Source organism: Athene noctua, chromosome 5 (genome assembly GCF_965140245.1).
Source record: "Athene noctua chromosome 5, bAthNoc1.hap1.1, whole genome shotgun sequence".
NCBI classification, from domain to species: domain Eukaryota; kingdom Metazoa; phylum Chordata; class Aves; order Strigiformes; family Strigidae; genus Athene; species Athene noctua.
In genome coordinates, this window is record NC_134041.1 from 2,304,431 (window position 1) to 2,330,439 (window position 26,009).

General features: G+C 47.6%; 1 protein-coding gene across 6 annotated transcripts in view; it reads right to left on the reverse strand.

Moving 5' to 3' along the window:
* Window positions 1-26,009, reverse strand: part of PDE4B (phosphodiesterase 4B) — a 195,889-nt gene that overhangs the window by 79,564 nt on the left and 90,316 nt on the right. The window contains exon 1 of one of the 6 annotated variants that reach the window (XM_074906023.1): window positions 17,741-18,521. The exons of 4 other annotated variants lie outside the window; for them this stretch is intronic. In XM_074906023.1, coding sequence (XP_074762124.1) covers window positions 17,741-17,787 — 47 coding nt within the window. In that variant the 5' untranslated portion in view covers window positions 17,788-18,521. Of the gene's footprint in view, window positions 1-7,691; window positions 7,847-17,740; window positions 18,522-26,009 lie in introns of those variants that run through there. One more of the 6 variants, XM_074906021.1, reaches the window with a different exon arrangement.

Sequence of the window (26,009 nt, forward strand, 5' to 3'; positions counted from 1 at the left end):
CTTCCACATACTGTTGTACTAACATGTCAGACCTGATTGAAGGCAATGCTTTTGCTAGAGGTTTGGCAAATTTCTGTGTTTCCTCCCAAAAAGGGATTTTTTTTTTTGGGGGGGGTCAGAATCCACTTCTCAACACATTTAATCTGAAATAAATATATAATATTGCATCAGTCATCAGCTGACCTCATTAGCTGGGCTTGCTCTACTGGAGCTAAAACTGCTCTGGGAAAGCAGCATTAAGTGTAGAGTTTAATAAAATAGGTTTTTAAAACACTGTATAATTTTATTGCAGTAAAGCAAAAGGGGGTCAGCTTGTTCTTCCAGACTCCACTCCAAACAATTTACTATCTTTACAGATGAAAAAAAAATGTAGGCAGACTTTTGTGATCTGAGTGAAACTAGGACATTCAATTCATACCCACTTCAAAACTTCACTCACAGATGTCGATTCCTTCAGCTAATATTTATTCTCTAGATTTTCAAGAAAGCCCTTTTAGGCACGCTACCTGGCTCGGTAGAGACACAGCATGTCCTTCACCACCACCTTCCTCCAGTAAATATCTGTTCTCACAAGTGTCTCTAACTGCCAACAGATGAAATCAAGCTGCAACCTGGTGGACTCACTCTCCCCAGAGTTACAACACCGGGAGCTTGATGGTCCTACCAAGGTGGTTACGAGGGCCTTGACAATTTGACCCAACACCAAGACTCAAACCAGAAGTCAGTATTCCTGTCGAGACAGCACGTTGATCTCAAGCTATCTGTAACTTCAGGAGCAGACAGCATGCAATGAAGAAGTTCCTAACCCTGCCCTTCACCTCTTGGCTGCACATGGGAGCTCCGCAGCCAGGCGGCCCTACGGGAGGTGGAGAGGCACGTGCCAGAGCAGCTTGGTGCTGCGGGATGGCCAAGCACGATGCTCCCTAGACCTCTGGGGCATCCTCTCTGTCTTGTTTCTTGCAAGAGGGGGAGTAGTTTGTGCTGGCTATGAGTGGTGGGCGTCCTTCCAAATGTTGTGCAGTCCGTAGGCATCCACACGTCGCTTCTTCACAACCAGGCAGGACACTTCTTCTCGTGGATTTGCTGACCCAAGCTGCTCCACTGAGATGGGCTGTGGTCCCCACTTCAAGCTCAGTGGCCTTGGATGTGGACACATGCAGAACCAACCCCTTCTGCTCTGCTTCTCACCGTCAGAAAGGGTTAACAAGAAACACTTGTTTAGGAGACCGACAGGCTCTCAGTCCCAAAACTGGACTCAGATCACAAACAAGAAAGACACATGTTGAACCTCGTTGGGTGTTCAGCCTTCCTCTGCTCTGCTTTGCAAGGCACAGCTCAGATGGCAAACCCGGGAATTTAGTTCCCTGGCGTCACCCTCTGTGCGAATTCACTCCTTTTCCTCATGATGTCATCCAGCTTCAACGCCCCCGGGGCTCTTGCCGGAGTCGGGAAGTGTTGACGTGTGTGGGGATTGTCGGGAAGCGTTGACGTGTGCGGGGATTGTCGCTTTAACTGAAGCAGAGATGATTTATAAGAAATTGCTGACTGCACTTCCTCCAGCTCGTTTCAGTATCTTTCCCTTGGTGTTCTTACAGTAAAGTTCTCCAGGATTCAGCCCACCTGGGGGTGACCCTGTTCCCCCCACCATGCTCCCACCCAGCACAACGCTCACCTGAGGCAAAGCCATGTAGGTTTTCTATGGGTTTATTGAGCTGAGCTGGCCCACTGCAGGGTTAGAAGCGAGTGGGTGAGAGGCTGGACTCTGTACACTGGGGAAGGGGCTTGCTGCCGGGATGGCTCCCGAAAGATAAAGGAGCTGGGAACTCCTTTGAGACCATTGGGATGGGAACAGACTGCAGCCCTTCGGTGGGAAGTTCACCCCACCCAGTATTTAAATCACTTCCACCCAAGCCCATACCCTGTTGGAAGCAACTACACAGCAGAGTAAGATCAGGTCCAGAAATCGGGAAGAAACTTAATGGGTCCCTGTGTGAGCCCTCTGCTACTGCAGACTCTACACCAGACAATATCCTCCATAAACTTATCGAGCTTCTCCTGAGTACATGGTTTCTTCAGATCCCTAGGCCAGGTCCCCAGCTGCCCCAGCGGGGATGCCCCAGGGTGCTGCACACCCCCACGGTGAGGTCCCACCACCGGCACTGCAGCTGCTCGCCGGGGAGCCCCCACGCCCGTAACAGACTCATGGCTGTCCTGGTCAGCACGCAGACTCTCCTCCTCAGCTAATGATTTTCCAACGTAAGCTGAAGCTTTTCTTATTAATCTCCACGTACAGGACCTTACAGTCCATATTGCTGGACTTCACCAAGACCAGGCAACCCTTCCAGTGCTGTACCACAGGGGGCATACGGAACATCAAAAGATGGAATCAACACAACCATAGCAATGAAAATATTTCAGAAGATTACAGAATCATCTGGGTCGGAAAACAGCTCCTTGCAGCTCCTCCAGCCCAACCATGACCCTCCCCCTGACCGTTCCCAACTCCCCCAGATCCCTCAGCGCTGGCTCAGCCTGACTCTTCAACCCCTCCAGGGTTGTGCCACCTGGGCACACTGCTGGCTCCTGTTCAGCCGGCTGTCAATCACCCCCCCAGTCCCTCTCTGACCGGCAGCTCTCCAGCCACTCCTCCCCAGGCCTGTAGCCCTGCTGGGGGTTGTGGCCCAAGGGCAGCCCCCGGCATTTGCCCTCAGTGAAACTCCTCCAGCTGGGCTCAGCCCATGGCTCCAGCCTGCCCAGGTCTCTCTGCAGAGCCTCCGTACCCTCAAGCAGACCAACACTCCCACCCAACTGGGTGTCATCTGCAAACTGACTGAGGGGGCCCTCCATCCCCTCAATCAGAGGTAGGATTTATCCCTGAGAAACCCCATTGCTTCCTCCAGCTTACGTGCTGTCCTTGCCATAACACCAATTCCAGTACATTTCCCCTGCAGCTCTTTCCTTGTCCACCTTCCGGCTCTGGCTGCAACCCACACCTCCAGTTTACATCTCACCGTGTCATGTCCAGCACCATGCTGAACGCTTTAAGACAAAAATCTACTGCGTTTATTTGATCTGGAAGAAAAAAAAAAAAGTTGTCTAACTAGAAACACCCAATAGGACCTCGAATGATGTACCTAAGACAGACCCATTTCACCACTGCCTTAGTATTTTTAATTAACCTCTCCTTCCAAACTAATTGCTAAACCATCTTTAAATGTCTGTTTCTACGCTAAGGAAGTGATAAAAATTGAACAGAAATGTCAAAATACAGCATATAATAAAGATTAAAACAAAATTATATACGATCGGCGTAAAAACTATAGAATTTCATAAGATAACTGAACAATAAAATGTGATTTAGAGCTTTTCAAGAGCCTTGCCAGGTTGCCTTTTGTGTAACTTTTGAAATTCTCAGGTTGCATTGAGTTTATAGTAAAATTCGATTATAAACAGAAGGACTTAATTTTTTTCCTCTTTCTAAACAGAGATTATATCTAAGAAATATTTACCTAACTGCTCAGAAAACCAAGAGTTGAGCGCCTCAGGAGTGAGCCGTTCAGTGGTGCACACACTGCAGTTCAACAGGTCCCTATTTCCCCGCTCAAAGCTTTTCTGGGTGCCAGGGAGGAGGCGTGTCACGGCACAGGACCTGCTGTCCCTGCGTGCCGTGGTGCCATCCCAGCTCCTTCACCGACAGCCAACGGGAACGGGCAGCACCGGGGACGTGGCCACGCCAAGTGACTTTCCTGGGCACCCACCGACAGCCACAGCCCCACTTCTCTGAGATAAATTATTTCACTGTATGTTCAGATGAAGCTTGTAAACATCTGGGAAATATCGGGCAACTGCCGGAGGGAAAACAGGTTTCTCTAATTAGCAGAGAGCTGCTGCATCATGGCTCCTTCCACCATTCTCTGAAAGGGGAATTTTGGGGCCAAATTCTGCAGACTCATTGACTCGGTGCCCTGTTGGCACCCAACAGACCCACTGCCTCTGGCTCCCCACAGAACTTGTGGCAAGAGACAGCAGGTTTATTTCTTTGTTTTTTCTTCAATCTACAGCCTTTGAATCGCTACAAAATATACTCAGTACCAAATACATCACCTCTACAGGGAAACTGCTTCACGTACCATCTTGTCCCTGGTCGGATGATGCAAAAATGCCCCAGATCTGCTGCGGGTGACAAAACTCAATACAATTTTGGTTGAGAAGGTCCTTGTCTACACACCAAAACAAACTTCTTGGACATGCTAAGGCTCTGCTCACAATGGGATTTCAACTGGGACAAACACAAAATCATCTTTTAATGTCACAGGTACCAACAAGAACATGGGTTGCTTTGACGTGTATTATAAGGTTTTTCTTTTCTCTTTTCAGCTCTAGGCATAAGACAAAAAAATCAACCAATCTCAATGCTATGGCAACTTTCCACGGGCAAACTTGTCACCTACCTACAAATAAACAAGTGTACCTCAACATTTCAGGTGGGCAGAACCAGTGATGGGAATGGGACGAACTGTGGGGATCAAGATCTTCTGACACTGTACCCTACGCATCAAGGTGAGACAACATCAAAGACAATTTCCCTGGGGTTCAAAAGCCACAAGGATTCAGGCTTAGAAACAGAGCAGCGAATCAAAATGTCACCCAAGTGAGTTCTGACATCTTGGTTTCCTTTCACCTAAAGTCATTGCTAACAGGGTCTGGCTGATGTGACCAGAAACAAGCCAGCTAATCTGTAGAAATAGGTCGGGCTCCAGTAGACGGCACGTAGCCCCTCTTGTCCAGAAAGGTAAGAAGGATGGCTGTTCTCTCCATGTTTGTCAACAATTCCAGAGATGTTCCCAAAGAGTGTTCCCAGGGAAGGATTTCAGGCTCCTGGCTGCTGAGGGCTGGAGAGCATCATGAAGTGATCATGAGCTGCTGAAGCCACCGGGGGAGGTGACCCATGCAGAGGTGAGCACAGCAGACCCCCAGCTAATGGAGAATGATAAGTCTGAGAAAATAACCTTAAATTATAATTATGAATGTATTTTTCATGATTTTTTCCTCTGCTGGCATAAATCATGACATGTGAGGTGCTGCTGAATCACGTCTTTGCAGGGGTAAGGGTGAGCCCTGTCTGTACAGTCCCCAGAAGCTCAACACAGCCGTGTTGGCATGTGCAGGTAGGAGATGAAGAAGCCCTCTGAAAGGGTAAACCAGAGTATGTTCACCTAGGATATGGGAACATCTAGGCACAGCAACGCTTTGATGGGCTGAGATCTTAAGGAGGTGACCTTCTAGAAGAGGAGGGAGCTCCCCCGTGATTTCTGGCAATGCAGAACATGAAAACAAACATTGCATACATCTAGAAAGGAAGTGTGGAAGCAGGGTGCAAGTTGGTGTAAACCAGCAAGACAAAGCAGCACTCACACACTGCTAGAAAGGGGTACACTGGGCTGGGACCACTGCCCAAGCTCCAGTCCGGGTGCAAGGGCTGTGTCTGGGGCCAGCAGCATCCCCGAGCTCTCCGTGCCAGGCTCCCACAACACCCAGGTCGTGCCAGGAGCCTCTGAGAGGGTTTAACACCCACTTTCCTTTTTATAGGAAAAAGTTCTTGCCAACAACCTGCCTCTCACTTTTGCAGAGTAGCGGTTCTGCATTTTCTTGTATAAACATGTCCAGACCAGCACTTGGCAGTGAAGGATGTTTATGAAAACAAGTACCAGTTGGGGGAGGACTTGGGTGGCAGCACACGCTCCCTAAAAGCTTTTGGATCTCCTCATCCCTCTCCGGGGAGAGCCGGCAGTTCGGAGGCAATGAGGACAACTCCTCCAACAGTTACGGATTCAGCCCTTCTCCCACCCAAGAAACAACGAGCCATGGACTCCTACGCAGAATTCCCCCTCCTACCAGTTCCCAAGACCAGATGATTCTACTCCAAATATTTGTTTATAAACTTATAAACCAGTGAATGATGTGCTAAACAGTTTTGAGGAAAAAAAAAAAAAAAAAAAAAAGGTGAAGTTTGTGCAACAACATCTAGAAAGCTGTATTACTGATAAAGTCAAATAAAATGAATATAAACAAGGTAAGATTTAATCTCTTAGTTCTTCTCGCATTAAGTCATTCTGAGGACTTAATTTTAAAATACAGAAGTGTTCTGAGAATATTTTGTAATTACGAACCAATAAGAAAAATCATCCAGGAGGAATAATTACATAATTTTGAGATGAACTCACTGCTTAGAAGAACTCACAGCTTAGAGGAGCAGTAATAAATAGATCCTCATATCATTACTGCTGCTGCGGCTGATGACTCACCACTGTTACTGGGATCATATCCCAGAATAGTCATGCTACTCTGTGTACTGCATACAAAATTAGCCATGAGGGACTTACTATTAAATGAAGCAGATTTTGGGGTTTTAGGATTCATGTGGTCATATCATAAAAACAAAAGCTGTTAAACATTTTACTTGATTGCGGTGAATTTGAGATGCCAAACCTGAAGGTATCTGCTCAGACAGAATCAGCATCTGCCTATCCTGACTGCAGGGGCTTCCAGGTTGCATCCCCTCCTGGTCCTGGCAGCATGGGAGAGCCCTCTCACACACAGCAGGTAAAACAGGCCCTCTCGGGAGAAAAATACACACAGTTTTATGGAAACGTAAGGGAACAAGCACAGGTATCTGATCCAGTTTAGCAAAAAGAAAGAGATTATCTAATTAAAATGTATGTGCCTTACCAGCTAAAGCAGAATGGTCTGTCAGCTTGATTCAGGAGCTCAATTCAAAATGTATAACGTAGTATGAAATGTTAGAAATCTCCTGCTATTAGACTACTCAGCCTCCGAGAAACCTGCTAGAAACACCTCTAATAAATAATCACACATCGAGGTTGTCGGTGTTTACGTGCCACACCTAGGCGTGGCGTTGGTTTATTTGTGATTTTCAGTGAATACCAAAAGTCTTTGGGAACTGCAGGGCAGATCCCCGTGAGAGCCACATGAGAGACTGACAGTAGCACAGGGCTAAGAAAGGATTTCCCCCACCCGCCTTCAGCACCTCGCCTCCAAACACCTTCTGTCCTTTCATCTTCTGGTATTTACGCACGTCCCGCAGGACCCCTGCACCCTTCACCTTCACATGTTTACTGAAAAGAACAGTCGGAACACCCAAAGTTCACTTTTTTTGGCTGAATGAAACGCTCTCCTTACGCATTATACAACAATCTAGTACGTATTACAAGTGAAAACACTTTTTTTTTCAATCTCCAAGCGACATCCAGCACTCCACGTGCAATAAAGCGTGATCAACATGCCACCACCTCAAGGTACTTGTGTCTATCTTTTTTACATGAACTGCGCCTTCAGATTTTGCCAGCCACTAATTCTTCAGGCTGTTAAGCTCTTTTCATTTTACGTTCGTTCCTTAAAACAACTCCTATTCTGTCCTCCAAACAAGCACACAAAACTACAGAAAACCTTTACTTGTCTTCGCAGCAATCATGAACCAGCACAACCCAAGCAGCCGTAACGTTTGTTTTTAAGCAGGCTCCCACTTCAGTGTCCTCGTAAGCATGAGCAGGTCCCTCCCCGGTGGGGATGTGTCCCAGGGAGAGCCCCTCCTCGAGAAAGGCTCTGCCCAACCCCATGCCCAGCATCTCCATGCTCATCCCACAGCACAAGCTCCTTCCCCCAAAGCTCACAGTGCTCGTACTCTTGAAGCCAGGATGGAAAACACAAAAACCCACTGAAATGACACACGGGGGTTTTTCAAACCAGGTTCAAGGTTCTCTGAGATGAAGAAGCGGGTTGAATCAGTGGGCAGTGACACGAAGCACCTCATCCGTCCTCCAGCGCCCTGCAGGTCACCCCACAGCCCACCCCATTGCTGCGTCGCGCTCAGTCGGCCTCGTGTGCTGCTTTTAAGCCCTGAACTCCTAATAACTGCTGTGGCTTCCTTGGAAATACGTCAGCTGCTGCCCTAGATACCGAGTCTGCTACGCCAAACGGTCTTTTCCAGACTGCACGGTGACTACCAGCTTATTTTGCACGTTGTTCTCAGCACCTTTCGGTTCATCCGCGTCTCGCCTTCCCTGCCAGCCCACCCGGAGGACCACCACGCTGCTGTCCACCCTTCCCAGCTCCCTTTCCTTCTCTTTGACTAACAGGCAGGAAATCGAGTATTTAGTTGTCATTTTTTTTTCAGCTTTTAGACAACAAGAGTTTTGCTCATTTCTCTGCAGATATTAATTCCTCCAAGCTAGGTAATAACAGGCTCCCTGAAGCAGCCTGTCCTTGCAGGATCCTCCTGAAGCTCCCCGGCCCTCCCACTCGCATCGTTAGCTAACAGCCAGTTTTCTGGCCGAATTACAGCTTTCCCCTTATGACAGTCGACTTGAATACTCGAAGTTGTATTTCATGCTTTCCTAAAAGCCAAATATATACTGTCTATCAAATTCAGTTCCTCTCCTAATTCCCTTACTTCTATAAACAAACCCACCAATCACATATGCTGTGTTTTGCTCATGCTTGTGTTTTTGACAGCGGGCCAAGCCATTGAAATCAAAAGAGCTTCTGAGCCAGTGTAGGCAATACAATATATGTGTCTTTAAACGCGGCAAATCTGCTTTTAATAGGCTTTTAGCGATGACAGATTTTAATCCTGTGGAAGCAATTGTCTAGACTCCTACCTGTGCATTTTTACATTTCTATTTGCTTTCTCCAGTCTTCTGCTTTCTTTGTATTCCCATCCCAAAACTGTATTACTTAAATCATCAACTGATGCAGTAGTTTATATTATCACCCTATCATGTTTTATCCAGGGCTTCTAAAAAGATTTTATAATAGAATCAGGCCCCTTGGATGAATTCAATTCACTGTCATTTCACTGGCAGACCTACACCTATTGCTTCATCTGAGAAAACATGAATATAGGTCAGGCTCACGTGTCCTCTAGCTTTCAGGGACTAGCTCCTGGAGAAAACCTCAGCATCACTCCTTCACACTGACAAGCAAATGTGGGGACACAGCATGTGGCATTTAAGAGAGGCCCCCCCATTCCCTGTTGCAGATGCTGTGTGTGGTCCAGCAACTCTCTGGAAAGCAAAGGGGGAGGCTGAAGGGAATCTTCGTAATACCAAAGTCTGACACTCGTGTCACAAACACAAATTGCATGCTGATATATAGTCCAGGCAAACACAGAGACAAAAAGGAAATAGGGGAAATCTTCCATTGTGAGAGGAATTGTGAGAGTTTTCATCAAGTTTCAGAATTATGTTAACCACCATAGCATTAGCCAGTTTAATTTTTTTGTTGTTACTGCTCACACTAATTTGGAGTTAACAGTTGCACACAGTAGTACGAACACCTTGGAGGGGAACACACAGCAAATACCGCTTAAAACTTCCCACTGCAAAAACCAGTGTTCGGTGTGATGCTGCAGCCTCGCCAAGCTTGCCTTGCTCAGGATGAAACTTGCCTGGAAAGTTCCTGCAAAAACTATTGAGCTGTTTTCAAGAATAAAATTAGGGAAAACATGTTCTGCCTGCGATAACAAATGGTCTGTCAGAAGCTGGCTGGAGGTTGCCGGGTTTCATTTTTTCTTTCTTTTCCGTTTCAGGCTATTGCTTTAAAGGTTTACTTTTAAATTTGGCAAGAGTTCTCGACCAGTGTTAGTCAGGGATCAGCCTTTCCCCGAGACAAACACTCACAGTTGACTCACCGATGGTCTTTTGAAAGCAAATCTTAGCACACATGCACTAATTGGAGCCTTTTTAGCGCTCATCCGTTAAGCAGTCCCGAAGGTGAGAGGCACAGGAGCCCCTGCTGGGAAAAACACGGTTAAAAAGCAGGTGGCAACGTAACTAAGGACTATTATAGCACGTGCACCTTGGCCCGGGCTGCTCTGGGTTCTTGCTGTGGGAATATTGCTGCAGAGATGCTGGGCGTGCGGGTCAGTGCTCCCTGTGCCACGGCACCGGCGGCGGGGAATGCAAACACGGGGCTCGGCCTTCCTAAGAACTTCTGGGCTTTCTCCACTCTTGTGTCTCAGCAGGCTTAGGAATGCAGATGCTTGCTTCTAAAGCTTTATCGGGATTTCCTTCATAAACCTCTTTTACAAAGGTTAATAACCGGGATAAAGATTTCTTTTAGCTACAAACTTACTGGCACGTAAGGCAATCTCTGGGCAGTTAGCTGCTACAGCGAGCGACGCCAGGAAAAATGGGTTGGAAATCTGGATCCTGCAGGAGGAATGAGTGAAACTTTGGGTTCCGACCCACCTGGGGCTTGTTATATACAAAGAATTCTAGAAATTGAGTGAATTTTTTTTTAAACTCTCCCTCCCATAGCTTGTGATTTACAGTTCTGCCATCCTGACAACAGCTCCACATGACCAATGAACCGGTCCCCTGCGATTTGTCCCCTTTGCCAAGGGGAAAAATGGAAAAGCTGTTCCAGGGGCCACGCGACGTTCCCCTCGAGTTAACTCCGGCTCGAGTTGCTTCGGCACAGAATAAAGCCAGGCACACCCTGTGTACGAGGACCCTTGTCAACACAATGCCCAGAGCGGGACAGATGGATGTTGGGCACTGCCCTCTGCTCCCCAGGCCCAAAGCTCAGCCTAAATTTAACCCCGAGAACTAAACAAAGGATTTTCCCATATGCAGCCCCGTCTTTGCTTACATCCTGCTCAGCACTGGTAACGCAATTTGTAATTAACAGCCATGGTATTTATTCCTCATCTCGATGAGATTCCTCAGAGGGACTTTTTAAAGGAAATAAGGTGTGATTAAAAGTCCTTCTCCCCGCATTGCAAAACCAAACTTATAATCGTTATCCAACTCCTATTTCCACTGGTTTTGTCCTGGGAAACCCTGGATTATGGCAGATTTATGTCAGTATCTGGCTGCTGGGAGAGGAGAGCTGTGTTGAGCCACTCACCCTCCAGCTCGCAGCGAGCCATCTTTCCTAATTCTGAGGGCAACCATATACAAAAGAAAGATCCTGAAGCTTGTAACGCAGAACACAAGAGGATGCCACTCCATGTGATATAACAAGGTCGATAGCATGTTTATTTTTTATGAGTGTTGTAAAATCATGTTCTAAACTGTAAAAAAAAAAAAGCCGTTTGGTTACCTTTGGAAGAACAGAGCATCCGTCTGAGCGGAGGTGCCGGTATTTCTCAGCAAGGCAATGTTCTAATGAGCTCTGCTCCATTTCAGCTCATCTGACACAGCCGTAGCATCGCAGACTTCATGAAACTACAGCTGGTTGGGGCAGACACCCGGCAAAATTATTAAAATGCTGCATGTGGCACTATTCCTAATCAGCAGATTGGGGCAGACCAGGCTGTATGTAGCAGGTAAGCAGCAGCAGGTCTCCTACTGCAGCCCCCACCTTCCAGTCTCCCCTTTCTCAGCGTTTTTATAGTCTTTGTTCAATTTACCACAGATGACCCTGGATGCTTATTATAACTGCAGTTTTATCTATTTAAATACTAACTAGATAAAGGGTGTGAAAAAAAGAACAAAACAGGAAAGGTTTTCCAAGAGAAAAACCTCGGTTTTATTCTTGTGAATTAGCTCCCAGTGACGCATCCCTGTAAATCAATCTGGTTCTGCTATGAGAGCTCCCACATCCATATTCACACAGTCCATGTCCGACGCTGGCCTGAGGACACGGCAGACACAGACTTCTCGGAAACGTGACTCTTTTACCGCAGGGCCTTTGTTTGCATCTTTAGAATCACTTTGCCATCATGCTGCTGCTTTCTTAAAAGCAGTTCTCTACATTTAGGTACCAAAAGGGAAAAAAATAAAAAAATAAAAAAAAATTCTTAAAAAGAGAAGGATTCCTGATGCTTCAAGAAAACCCAGCAGCCCGATCTGCCCGTGACTGCTGCGCTAGGAATCAGCCTTTCTGTTTTTTCATTATTTCATTTATGTGCAAGTTTACTGGCCATACCAGGCTGGTTTGAAACCTCCCAGTGACGTCAATGGGCCAGCGAAATTAGAGCTCTGCGAGACAGCGGCACCGCACCCAGCCTGCCCGGCTCTGCTGCTCCTCGCAGGGTGACAGCTCAGACAGATGCGATCAATCACGCACTCCTGGCGCGGCACCAAAGCCGAGCTGCTTCAGCGTCGACAAGGGCAAACGCTCCCCGGTACTTGGAGAATATTTTGTTGCTGTTGTTCAGTGCAATTAACAATGGAAATGGTATTAAAAACTGCAGATGGCAAATGTATTAAAGCGCTAATGCTCTTCACTAAATTCTCGAAGTTTAATTTTTTGGGGAGAAAAAATATAATTGCAAAGTAACTAAACTGTTGCTTGGCTTGTAACGGGATTTTATAATAATTTTACAGGATATATTCCCCCCCCCCCCCCCCCCCCCCCCCCCCCCGATTACTCGTATGGTTCTGCTGCTTTTTTATGTAGCTCTCACTACAAACTCTAGAAAATAAAATGACTACAAGCCTTTAAGAGCAGTTTAGATTTTTTTTTTAGGGAAAGCATATGAAAAGGTGTTAATTCTATCAATCTAACTGTTGAACATGAACACAAGCTCTGTAAGGAAGTGACCCACAACACTCTTTGTCTCGATGAACTGGTGCTGTATCCTGTGAAACTACATGTACCCATTTCACAGCACCTTCGGTCTCCCAAGGAAATGTCCCAGTTCATCCAGCCCTTCTCCTCTGAGAGACAAAATCTGGCTGCATGAGCAGGGTTCGGCACAGAACGGCTCTCCCGGCATTTCTCTGAAGAGCCAGACAGCATCTCTGAAGCCACCACGGAGCACGCGAGGGGAGATGCTGGGAGGAATGGGGGGCAGTGGTGGAAATGGCGGGGGGGGGGGGCAGGAGGAGGTCTCAGGACATGGCTGCAATAGCTGGGAAGTGGGGAGGGATCATGTAGGAAGAAATAAAATGATCTTAACTCTCTGCAGCACTATTAAAAATAATCCCTCAAGCTTACATGCACTGGTGATGGGGGAAGGATAAAAATCAGAGACGCAGAAGCATGCTTGGAGGTTAAAGCCCAGAACCATCCGGGTTGGAAAAGCCCCTGAAGCTCCTCCAGCCCAACCCTGACCCTCCCCCTGACCGTTCCCAACTCCCCCAGATCCCTCAGCGCTGGCTCAGCCCGACTCTTCAACCCCTCCAGGGATCCCGGGGACTCCCCCCTGCCCTGGGCAGCCCATTCCAACGCCCAACAGCCCCTTCTGCACAGAAATCCTTCCTCAGAGCCAGCCTGACCCTGCCCTGGGCAGCTTGAGGCCATTCCCTCGGGGCCTGGCGCTGGGGCCTTGGCTCCAGAGACTCATCCCCCCTCTCTGCCCCCTCCTGGCAGGGAGCTGCAGGAAGATCATCAGCGAGCCAGAGGAGCACCCAACGGCTCCCCTGCTCTTTAGGATGAAGACCGCTGCCTTCCTCTCCAAAAGCACTCAAGAAGAATCTGGACTCAGATGAGAAAGCCAGCATGTGGCTTCCTGGTCACCCCTAAACCAAAGGGGGTCACTGGGGACCCACCGACGCCAGGCTGGGGATCTGCTGAGCTACCAGGGCAGCTGCTCCATCCAGGCTCACCCCGATCTGCCCAAGGGAGTGACACAGCGAGGGGCGTCTGCATCGAGGGAGGGCTGCACCTTCTGCCTCTTGGACAAGTCAACAAGGAGGAGGAGGAAAAAGACTGGAAATATTACTTCATGTGCATGACAGATCCAGGTATACATGAACTGGCCAAAAAGAGCTTCCCATCCAAATAAAGTTGCAGAGGTTATTTCACTGGAAGTTGAGATAATTAATGTTAATATGATAATGCAAATACGACAAGAGCCACCTCAAATGCCCTAATTCTTATCTTCCGCCTCGCAAGACCAGCACAAAACCAGTCAGAAACAACTTGAAAAGATACAGCATGAAGGGAAAGGTCACTAAATACCAAACACCATTCCTCCACCAGAATCCCTCCGCAACCAGCTTCTCAAACAGTGAAAGCAAACGCTGCATTGCTCAGACCTAATTAAATCCCCATTATTTTATTGTTCAAAATCCCGTTTCAGCCAGGCATTGTCTTCGCTGCAGACACATTTCAACAGTGTATTCTTTATGCTTCCTACAGCCATTTGTGAGCACAAGAGAAATATTTGGCCTTCTCTTTCTAAATTGTGCCTACAGATTTCTGAGTTATGTCTCTCAAACCTACCCTCTGCATATAAATCATTTCTTTGTTGAAGATACTACCTATTTATAGAAGGCTATGGAATTAATACATGAAGACAACCAAAATGTTTTAAGTATATCCAAAGTTATGGCTAAGCCCCACGGAAACAAGATAACTTGAGGGTAGAGCAGATTTTTACTCGTGATATTGGAGAGTGTTTTCTTCTAGACCAAAACTTGAGTACTTCAAAACCCAAGTTAAAAATCAGAGTCAGTATTGATGGTACCACAGCATGAAAAATACTTCCAGTCTCGTATCTGACTGCAAACATCTCAGCTTGCATCAAGTGAGTTGAAGGAGTTAACGTCAGGATGGCTGGTTTGCACCCCGTGGTTATCACCCCTGTGATAAATCTGTTTATATTTCAGTCCCGCTACAGAGATGTGCCAAGAGCACCCGCTGCTGCCGGCGGTTATCGGCGGGCTGGGGAGCACCTCCAGGAAAATCCCTTGTTGTCAGCCAGAGACCTGGGGCTTCGTTCCATCACTTCATCATCTTGTGACAGAGCTTCTGCTCCCCCATCGACCCAACGTGGTCTCTGCATCACGTGTGCAGGCGACAGACCTGGGTTTTAAAATGTCCCTACGAACAAGCGCCAACCACGACGCCTCCCGTTTCTCCACCCTGCATTTACAGGAACTGATACGCCGGTGTGTTTCCAACTATTTTCCACTGCCCCAAGCCAACGGCTTCCACAGCCCGAGCCCAGCCAGGGCAGCCCTCAGCCCAGCACAAAGCCCTTCCCCACTGACCCCTGAAACCAGCAGCAACCGATGCCCCACACCATCCACACATGGCCGGGAGCCACCCTCTCCCCTTGCTCCGAGCCTAAAGGCCATCCAGGCTGGCCCCCGGCTCCGGCTTCTCTCAAATGCATCGTTAGTGCCTGGTTTTAACGATCCCTCTGCAATATGGAGCAGTGGTTTGTTCTCCTTCATGCCCACCAGACAGGGGATGGTGACTTGGCTGATTTGTTTCATTTAATTAATACAGTTTGGGTAGTTCGGATTAGTGAACTGTTACGCTTCTGCCAAAGTCCATGATTTTTTTTTTTTTTAAAAGTTCAGTTAACGAGTTTACTTAGGCATGATGGGACAGAGGAAAAGGAAGCTCAGAAGAGGACCGAAAATATATTAAAGGGGAACAAAATGTCTGCAGAAACAGTGCAAATGGCTAACAGTAATTAACAAATCTCACCCCGATTCATGCTCTGAACAGGCAACCAGGCGGTTCCAAAGGTTGTGATTAGCAAGGCTCAGTCCGAAGCTGTAACTAGACCAGCATGGGGCACAGAATATGCTTTATCTCCTTCCCCCTGTGCACAGGTTACGTGAATTCTCACAGGATAACCCCTATCCTCTCCTTTGTAAATATACGATTATTTACTTTGCATTTGTAAATACACTATTATTTAGTTTGTAAATAAGATACTGACAGGGCTCCCTTTGAGCTGCTCAGTTTTAAATAACCTAAAACTTCACTGATTGATCAGATCGGCTCTGATGGCCCCACTTGACTCTGGGACCCCAATAATCCTCCCTCTTAGGGTTACGATCCTGCTGAGCATTTATTTCAGTCCTACGCTTCCTAGAGCTAAAATTATTTAAGTTGCTCTCGCAGCTACAGAAACATACTTCTTACTCGGAACGAAACTCTCATTTCCGTAACACCCTCTGCTCCGCACAGGCACTAGTGCTGTCTGTACCCAACGCACGCGGTCTCTCCTCTTCTGGCGTTTGTAATTCTGGCAAATCGATTAACACTTCCCACCCCTTTCCTCCTCAATATTCCTCTACCTTAAACTACTAGGGTTTCTCCTCCAGAGGAACTCGCTAAATCCAACCAACAACTCCGCCTGCCAAAACGTCAAGGGGAAGCCGTGGTAATAACTCCAAGACAGGTCTAGTATGGGTTCTGCTCAACGCGGAGCAACATCCGCGGTGTGTCCGGTGTAGCCGCGCGATTCCTCACTTATCTCCATCCCTCAGAGCTGACACGTCGCTGAGGGCTGGCAGCAAGGACACATCTTCCCTCCCAACCTCGCCCAGCCTGAGCTGCTGGTGCCAGACCACGTCCCACATGGCCAGGTGCCTTCGGAGCTTGCTCACACACAAAAACTACTTTGGAAGGTCAATGTTATACAAATTTTGATGTGCCTGTAGCCACTGCTTGTCGAGATCCTGCTGGGATCTTCAACACGCCCGCATGGAGAGCTCTCCGTGGAAGACCCAGCCCTACTGTTCATGTAATGTAATGACAGACACTGTTGGTTTTCCAATTAAGAAAACCTCACACCAATGTGAGCCTGTCCTTGGACACAGCACCTCACACGGAGAACTCAAGCAACTGGTGGGATCCTCTTTCCTTCCCCTTCTTGCTGCCTCTTTGTTCCTAGGGGCCCCGTTTCCTCCTTTCTTAACATTTGCTTTAACTAGAAGTCTTCCGATAATATAATAACACATTTTTTCCTCTTGTCTAAATATTTACCTTTCCATTCTCCTGTCCCTGAAACACCACACACGGCTCTTCTTGATGAGCAGGCTCCGCTCTGGAGAGGGAAAGCTAACTGTATTACAGCACCGTTTAAAGCCTCAGAGCCTCAATATTTTTATAGATATATACAAATACTAAGGCCTAGGTTCATCTCAGAGCCTATTGCAGAGGGAGCCACAGTTAAACGTTTATAAGCAATAGTAAGATTACACAGAATACATTCTCTGTAAGACCAGAACAGGTAAGACCACCTATTCTGTAAGACTACAGAATATGTAAGCCTAGAGAATATGTAAGACCACAGAATAGGGTTCTTGAATATCTAGAATATAAAATTCTCTCTCTCTATTTTATATTCTTACAAGACGCTGTAGAGAATATCTGCAACTATAAGACCATCCATATCATACTACCCGATGCCTTCACACCTGAACTCCAAGAGTGGACCTTTACCCGTAACAAGGAAACCCGCTGGGTGCAGCCCAGCGAACAGGAGCTGCGGTGCCCGCTGTGGGCTGTGCCTCTGAAGTTTCTCTCCCCACTCCCTCTGCCCTAACACCACCAGATTAGAGCAGAAGCAGCAGCGGCAGCTCCATTTGCTTATTAAAATGCAACAGTAGTTGACAACAGACTCGAGAAGGTGCAGAGGTAACACCATGAAATCACCCAAGTGAAAAGATGTTTTAGTGACTCATTACTTTTTAAAATGAAAATTTATGTTCACACACATCTTATAACAAAAATAATTAAGCACAATACAAAATTTTTCCATCCTTTTCCCACCCTTTTCACACACCCCCAATTACTGGGCGTCGTGAGGGTGCATTGTGAAATCAAAATCTGATCAGGGAAGATAGAGGAAAGGAAAATATTCAGCAAGCACTCTGACAGTTTCACAGCTTGAGGAACACGCACATCCTTATCAATGCTCCCATCGAGCACCTGCTTTTTTGCAAATGTAAAATCACACATTTTCAAGCCCTTTTGCCCACCACAACTGCTCTGATCCAGGACAAAACCAAGTAATACTTACCAAATCCACGAATGACGGCGATTAGGTAAAAAATTAACATTTAACATCGTTCAAGACAATACTTCTCTTCTACTTGTCCAAAAATATTCAGTACTTTTTCCTCTTATTCCAAACTTCCACCTTTCTGAAGTTGTCCCAGCGGCATGTAGATCTTTCCAGGAGTTTTTATTCTTTGTGATTACATGTCAACTCCCATTGCAGGGTGGATGTCACTTTATATACGGATGCAAATGACCTGGCAATCAAAATGTGAGGGTGCATGTGGAACAGCCTCTACGGACTCCCATATTTCTTCATTTATATCAGAAGAAAAAAAAAATAAAAAATCTATTTCTGGCAAAGCCCTGACTGCAGTTTCCTGCTCTCATTTGTATAATCCCTTCCAGTGATCCCGAGCCGGTGGCGGGGGGGAAGCAAGCCTTTTCCAAGCTGGAGAAACATCCCCATTTTCCTGTTTATCCTTTCCAGGTCATATCCCTCGTTCATTCACCTCCTTGACAGATGAATCAAAGTTTTCTGACGCTGCAGAAACTCCGCTCCCAGGTCCCTCCTCCGTAACCCGCTCCGCACCGTGGACGCGAGGGATGAGGTTTCCCGGGTGCAGGCAGCAACGGGGCTGGGGGGGGGGACACGATCCAGGTCCCTGTCCAGATTCGGGGTTACAGGCAGGAGGGAGCCCGTCTCTACGGCAAAAGGCCTGGCTTACCCAGCCCACCAAACTAGAAGACAAAGCCAAGCTTTCGGAGGGCTGCGAGCTCCCTGCGCGGGGTCATTCTGCTGAGACACGGTGCGCTCTGCGTGACGGCGCTCAGCCGGGGACGGGGCTGTGTTTCTGGACAAGATCCCCAGCCGCCTCTCCGGCCCTCCCTCTGCCCGGCTGGAGAGGTGCTCTGCCTGCAGGAAAATCCTCTGAGCAGGTACCTCCGCAGCTGCAACTTCACCCAGAGCCTCTTTGAGCGAGAGCAGATTTGCGTGTCTCTGCATAAAATGGAATTTTACAAGATTTACATCTAAATCCCGCCGCTAAACATCAAACCCGGCACAGCTCCCTGGTGCATCGAGACGTCAGGGGGTGGGTGGTGGGAAGACAGCCGCCACCGAGCCCTTCTGAGGAGCAGCTCCCCAAAAAAAGGGGCTTCCCGCAGCAGCGCAGCGCGGGGTACGGCTGGCAGCCCCCCGCCACGCACCCGCTGCGGGGACGGTGGGCGCTGGGGACGCAGAGCCGGGGAGGGGATCTAGGGACAAAGGGAGGGCTGGTTAGTGAAAGAAAGGAGAATTTCAAGCGCTTCCAGAAGCCACAGGGAGACGGTTTGGGAATGCTGAAAGGGGATCTGCCCACACGTCCCTGCCCAGGCAGCACCTCCGCCTACCCGAACGCGGGGGCAAGGAAGGGGGCTACGCCGAGGAGGCTGGAGGGGGTGGCTGCGCTTCCTTCTCTTAAGGAAACAAGAAGTTCAATGTCAAGAAATGCGCAGTATGCACGAGGAAATTTTCCGTTCGGTGGATTTTTTATTCCCCCCCCCCCCCCCCCCCCCCCTCCCGGTGAAGTCTCGAGACGTTTCACCTTGACAACCGAAAGGAAGGGATTTTATCATCGGCTGGAATCAAACCCATAAGCAAATATGTATAAATGGGCTTTCTATAGGTGATGTACAAATGGGCTTTACATTTCATCCGTCAGAAGTGGTGCATCATGTTCCCTACCCACAGAGAGGAGGGAGGGTAGCCGAGGCAGGAGGAGGGGACAGACTGGGACAGACTGGGACAAACTAGGACAGACTGGGAGCCCAGCAGCTCGGGGTACAGAGCAGGGATCAGGCTCCCCAAGCCTGAGCATGAACAAACCTGAAACCTGCCTGTCCACCCCCTCCACTGCAGTTAAGTCCAAACTGGAAAGGGGAATGAATAACTGTTTTATTAATTAAGATCTGAGCAAGTTCCCCACTGACCCTGAGCTGTGTGGTGTGACGGAGGGAAGGATCCATCCAGAGGGGCCTGGGCAGGCTGAGAGGGGGGACGGGCAAACCCCATGGAGTTCAACAGGGCCAAGGGCAAGGTCCTGCCCATGGGTCGGGGCAATCCCAGGCACTAACCCAGGCTGGGCGAGGAGGGGATGGAGAGCAGCCCCAGGGAGAGGGGCTTGGGGGGGTTGGGGGCAGAAAACTGACCGTGAGCCACCAACGTGCGCTGGCAGCCCAGAAAGGCAACGGTGTGCTGGGCTGCACCCAGAGCAGGGTGGGCACAGGGCGAGGGGGGGAGTCTCCCCCTCTGCTCCGCTCTGGGAGACCCCCCTGCAGGGCTGGGTCCAGCTCTGGGGCACCAACAGCAGAAGGACACGGACCTGCTCCAGCGGGGCCAGAGGAGGCCACGGAGATGCTGGGGGGGCTGGAGCCCCCCTGTGAGGACAGGCTGGGAGAGTTGGGGGGTTCAGCTGGAGGAGAGAAGGCTCCGGGGAGACCTTAGAGCGGCCCCCCAGGGCTGAAAGGGGCTGCGGGAAAGGGGGGAGGGACTCTGGATCAGGGGCAGAGGGACAGGATGAGGGGTCACAGCTTTAAACTGACAGAGGGGAGATTTGGATGAGCTATAAGGCAGAAATTCTCCCCTGTGAGGGGGGTGAGGCCCTGGCCCAGGCTGCCCAGAGAAGCTGTGGCTGCCCCCTCCCTGGCAGGGTTCAAGGCCAGGTTGGACGGGGCTTTGGGCAACCTGGGCTGCTGGAAGGTGGCCCTGCCCGGGGCAGGGGGTGGCACTGGGTGGGCTTTAAGGTCCCTTCCACCCCAAACCTTACTTTGAGTCTATGATCTCAAATCCAACTTCAAAATACACAGGAAGGGGTAAACTGGCAATGTCACCACATACTATGTCACAACTCAACAGTTTGCACTGACACAGTCAAAGCTAAGAAAAAACCCAGACTGAGGGAACTATGTGCTTGTCTTCTGTAACTGTTGGATGAAACACTGAACCGTATTTTATCCCATAGACATTAAAGAACATTTCATAAAAATGTGCAAATTAGAACTACAATAAAAAAGCGTGCCTGTAAAGATGGAGTATGGATAACCAATACGCAAACAATCTGCACCTTGCATTTGGTTTGCTGCATCTCTGGTTTTGCCAGTTTGTTTTGAAAGGAGCCAGTTTTGCACGCTGCAGTGAATAATTTTGTTTTCAAATCTGTATAGGCCACAGACTTATGCATCTTATATATGAAAAAAGCCCACAAACATATATGGATGGAAATAAATATACAGATACACAGACGCATGCACACCTTTGACCCCAGCCTACTACTGGCACACCAGGTAGTTGTACAAGTGGCCATTTTTACACGCAGCCAGCAGAGACACCAATTCTGCTGTTACTGGCTTTAAAAAGCGAATTTACATTTTCAAAAGGGATGTTTATTATGCTGGAAATGCATATTGGTTTGGACATAGAAGATATTTCAGGCATTTCTTTATGATGTGGGAGTTTCTAGATCACTGTGCCCTCCATTTCTTTTGTGAAGTAAAGCCGAGCATCACAGGGTTCTGTGCTTGGCACTTACAGCCAGGCCAGCAAAACCCAGCATCACAAACCCACTGATATACCTCATACAGTTTTCATAAATTAAAACCACCGTGTGTGAGCGTTAAATCAAGCAACTCCTCTCATGGGGCAGGCTGAAATTTAATTTGCTGTCAAATTAAGAGAAATTCAGCTCACACAATGAGCTGAACCCAATCCTCCAGGCCATTCCCAATGGACATGTCAACACTGTGGGCTTGGGGAGCAAAAAAATCACTGTCACCCCCCAAAATCTCCCACCCAACACTCTGCTGGCTTCTCACCCAACCTGCACCCAACAAGCTGAAAACTCACAGTTTCATGTGACTCAAAGAAATTCCTTTTTACTGTCCTTCTCTTGCCCTACAAGATTCTGCCCTTTCAGCTTTTCCCCAGCTGATACATTAAAATATTACCAGGTTTAAAATGGCTGTGCCCTCCACCCCCCATGCCCCTCTCAAATAGAAAGTCTGCCACGTTGGCCTTCAACATTATTCTCATTCCTGGTGAAAAAGACAAAATTAAATTGCTGCTAATTTGCTAACAGATGTTTTTGTGTGCTACTGCTTCTTTTCTGTCCTACCACACCGCGATTCTGCATTTTGTCTCCCTGCTCCCACTCGTATGGTATCTCCCTTCACGTTTCCAACCGTTCCCTTCATCGAGCATCCTGAACTTGATGTGGATAATTGCAGGGAACATGGCAGTAATCAAATGGTGGCCGGGTGGGAAGGATAATAAGTCATTCTCCTGTTTTTTTCTCCTATAGCTTCTCAGACAGTTGAATAATTATCCTCCACTAAAGATCCAAATGGAAGAGTAGCAATTGCAGTATCAACACGACATACATGAATATAACTCTCAGGGCTATATCAGAACCCACTTCTACCTCACTTCTGGGTCTAAGCATTGCTGAGTGCCCAGCCTCTTACTCCTACACACTTCAAAAAACCATCAAATTGTTCATTTTGACCTTTATCCATTGGGTGCCACATCTACATATATAATATGCTTATTAATTAAGAGGATAAAATGGTTTTTGCAAGCCCTGCTAATGATGAATCCTAGTCCCATCGGTCCATCCTGGCAGCCCCGCTATCGATGTTTCACCAGGGACACTTCAAACTTTTTTGTGAGAAATTGAACGGACTCTTCAAACCCATTTGCTAGAAAACCAGCACCTAACATTTTTTCCACGTCTTTCCAAAACGTTACATAATGAAGCTATTGCGCATCTGGCCCGTTATCGTGCTGGCTTGAAACACTCCAGGCCCTTCAGCGCTTCGTTACCTTTATACCCTCAATCAACGGCAGGTTGCTGCGAAGGCTCAGGAATGTTCTCTGTCCTCGAAAGGCACAGATACAGCAGCCTGAAAAACATCAGCTGATATTTTGGATATCTTGAGACAAACCAGAAACGCAGCACGTTTGTAAAAATACGCACAGTCGATGCTATCTCTTTCCAGATTAAAGACCCTATACTAATGCAAGAGTACACTGGGGTTTTCACCCCCCAAAAAATAAATAAAATGCTAAATAGGTTGAGAGGAAGATGTTGTTTTCCACCTAGTTGTTAACAGTGGAATAACCAGGACAACATGCAAACATCCTAGCTTATAACCGAAAAACATGGAAACCACTCAGAAACAAACTTCTCCGGTGCTGCTCCCTGGTATTTTATTAGCTGTTTTGCAGAGCAGTATCGACCCTTTTGCAAACGTTTTTTATATTGTTGGGGGTTTTTTGTCACATGCTGCTGCCACAGGCTGCTCTGCGGAGTACAAAGCTAGCTATTGATTTGGAAAGGATGCGATTGCTTGTGCACCAAACCAACTACACAGCCACGCAGAAGCTTTTCATTCATTCTTTCTTTCTTTCTGGCCACACTGCCTCACAATGATGAAATACTCATTTGCAATTCAAATTCCCTTCTGTCTCTTAAACAGGCTGCCCAAGGCCTGACCCAAGAGCTCCAAGAACACTACCTTACCAACCCTTACATTAAACACCAGCGTTCTCCATGTATAATACTCACAAACATATTTAACAAATGTGATCAGAAAACATACACACATTCAAAATAAGTAGCTCATCAAACATAATTTTAAGCTAATCTATTTTCCTTGAGTTTTGAAACTCCATTTGCCCAATAATAAGCTATACCTGCTGTAAGCTGACTTGAAACCCGCAGGTAATTTGGTGTACCAGGAAATTACCGGCTCCAAAACCTGACCTGGATCTGACACAGACTCTTCTGCAAAATGCATACGCCAAAGACCTTGCAGGAATACAAGACTAAAATAAGCTGAGCGTTGGACTGCAGAAAGTAGCACGCAGAATTACAGGTACGTATTCATCAGGGAACAGCTCACTGAAATCTCTTGCCAACGCAGATGACTGTTTAATTATCAACTCAACTATTCCGGGCTGGTTTTGCCCCTGCTCTGCAGCTGGTGCAGTCCCTAGACCTGTGCTACGGGTGTTTTAAGAGGTGCTGAACATGAATGATGGGCTCCCTCACATTGTCTTATAGTCACGTTGAACTCAGTCTACAGAGCTCTGGAAAAAATACAGGCAGGAGATGGCACAAGCACTTTATGTTTTCCAAAAACGGCATCACTAAAAGTCATTTGGCAGCAGGAAACGCTAGTTTCTGGAGCAATGCTATCAATATACCCTGAATCTCTCCTCCACAAATGCAAAAATAAAGTTCCCCCCAGGACAATTCATCTTTTTCGGAACAGACACATCACCTCCATCTTTCTCACCAACACCTTCCTTCCCCTCTTCCCGTAAATTCTGTATTTTCAAACGGGTAACATTCAAGCCAAGCAGCTCAACGTGGAAGAGGAGGCGTTTCAAAGCAAACTCATCACACAAAGGGGGCTAAATCTGAGAGACGGTGTTTGCCTTCAGAACAGCAGCTTTTTTCCTTGGAGAAACCCCCAAACCTCTCTGCCTGCTGTCGCTGGCCACCGCACGGGGGGGCATCACCTTCAGCGCAGTGGAGCGCGCGTCGCCACGCGGGACCCGGCCCCCGCAGCCCACCGTGGCCCTGTGAGCCACCAACCAGGTACCGGGCCGGTGGGGGAAGTGGGAGGGAGCCAGAAAGAGTCTCTACAAGAAACAGAGGAAACTTAAAAAAAAAAGAAAAAAAAATCAGCTGACCAATACTTGATCCGCCCTGCAACTTCCCAATGAACGTTTCTGAAAAGTTTGCAACAGAAAATAACGAATCAACAAGGGCAGCTGGCTTGTGAATCCTCAGCACCATGTTCTGCAAAACCATCTCCAAGGGGTCTTAGTACTGACTTAGCCTGCAGTTAATTAGCGGGAGAGTTTTTATCTATTTTATGTCAACAGCATATACGATGACATCTTTAAGTGCACATATTTGGTGAGAGCACACCAAACTCTCAAAGCTGGGAATGTGCTGTATACAGAAGAAGTGCACGCACCGAACAGGTTTCCATCTGGATTATATTTTGCTCTACAGTTTTATTGCATCTTTAGGGAGCTTTAATTTTATGTTCCACTTTGGCTACTTCCAACCTCTAAAGCTTTTCCAAACCAATTTGTGGAAGAGATGCTGCAGGGGATGCGAGTTCCCAACGCAGCACGCGAAGTGACTAAACCAAAACCAAGCATCATTTATCTGATGGAAATAGAAACTACCAGAAAGTTAGGCTTTACGCCCAAGATGAAATTTATTTGCTCTCGATGCTCCACTTCTTTGGAAATGCGGTTGCTGTATTACCTCAGTTAGGGAAGAAACACTGATGGCTGCTTTCTGGATGAAACTAAATGAAGTAACAGAGGAAAAGCGCTGTAATTCCTGGTATATCAGAATATCATCACCTGCAAGCAGACTAATAATTAGAGATGAGGCATCTCGGAGTAGTTAGGCGGTAACATAGCAAGCATCGTGAGGCTTCCCAGGCTTTCCAAGCCGTGACTCTGGGTCCCCCCTCCATCGGTGGAGCCATCTGGAAAAGCAGATGCCAAACGAACGCCCGATGCCGGCACGTTCTACCACCTTCCCACTCCCTGCTGCAGGCCAAGAAGAAAGTCTGAGCCCCACACCAGGCTGGATGTCTTCTGGATGAGTAATCAACCCCCATAAACACAGCCCTGGGCTCTGACGTGGCCCTGGCATTGTCAGACTCGAGCAGCTAAAGCTGGACTCAAATTTAGGTGCCTACGTAAAGGTCTTGGATTTCCAGCCGTGGCAGAGCACGAGGACCGGGCTGGCTGGTGGGAAGGCAGCAGTGAGGTTTGCTGGCTCCCCTAGACCTCATCCACGGCACTGACTTAGACGTGAAAAAAAGAACTACCACTTCAACATAGGTCATAATATTATGACTTATAACCCTCAACACGTTTTTTTTCTTTTTTTTTAAAATGTCTTCAGCCCTTTAAGCTGCAGGTTTTGAGAGCATTAGCTTTCATATCTCCTTGACTGAAGAAGGGGTATTTTTACATGATGGCATTTTGTGTTAAAACAAGCAGATGACAATTTCGGAGTGCAGTACTTAAGGAGCTATTTCCTGACAGGAGATGAGGGAAAGCAGCAGTTTCCTCAGGCACTCAGATTGCTCCTTTCTGCTCTCTCTCATAATGTTAACTCCCATCATGCTCTCAATTTCCTTTGAGTACAAATCCATCTGCATGAAAATATTTTAAAATATTTTCTATTACATCTGATTTCGTGACAGGGAGGAAG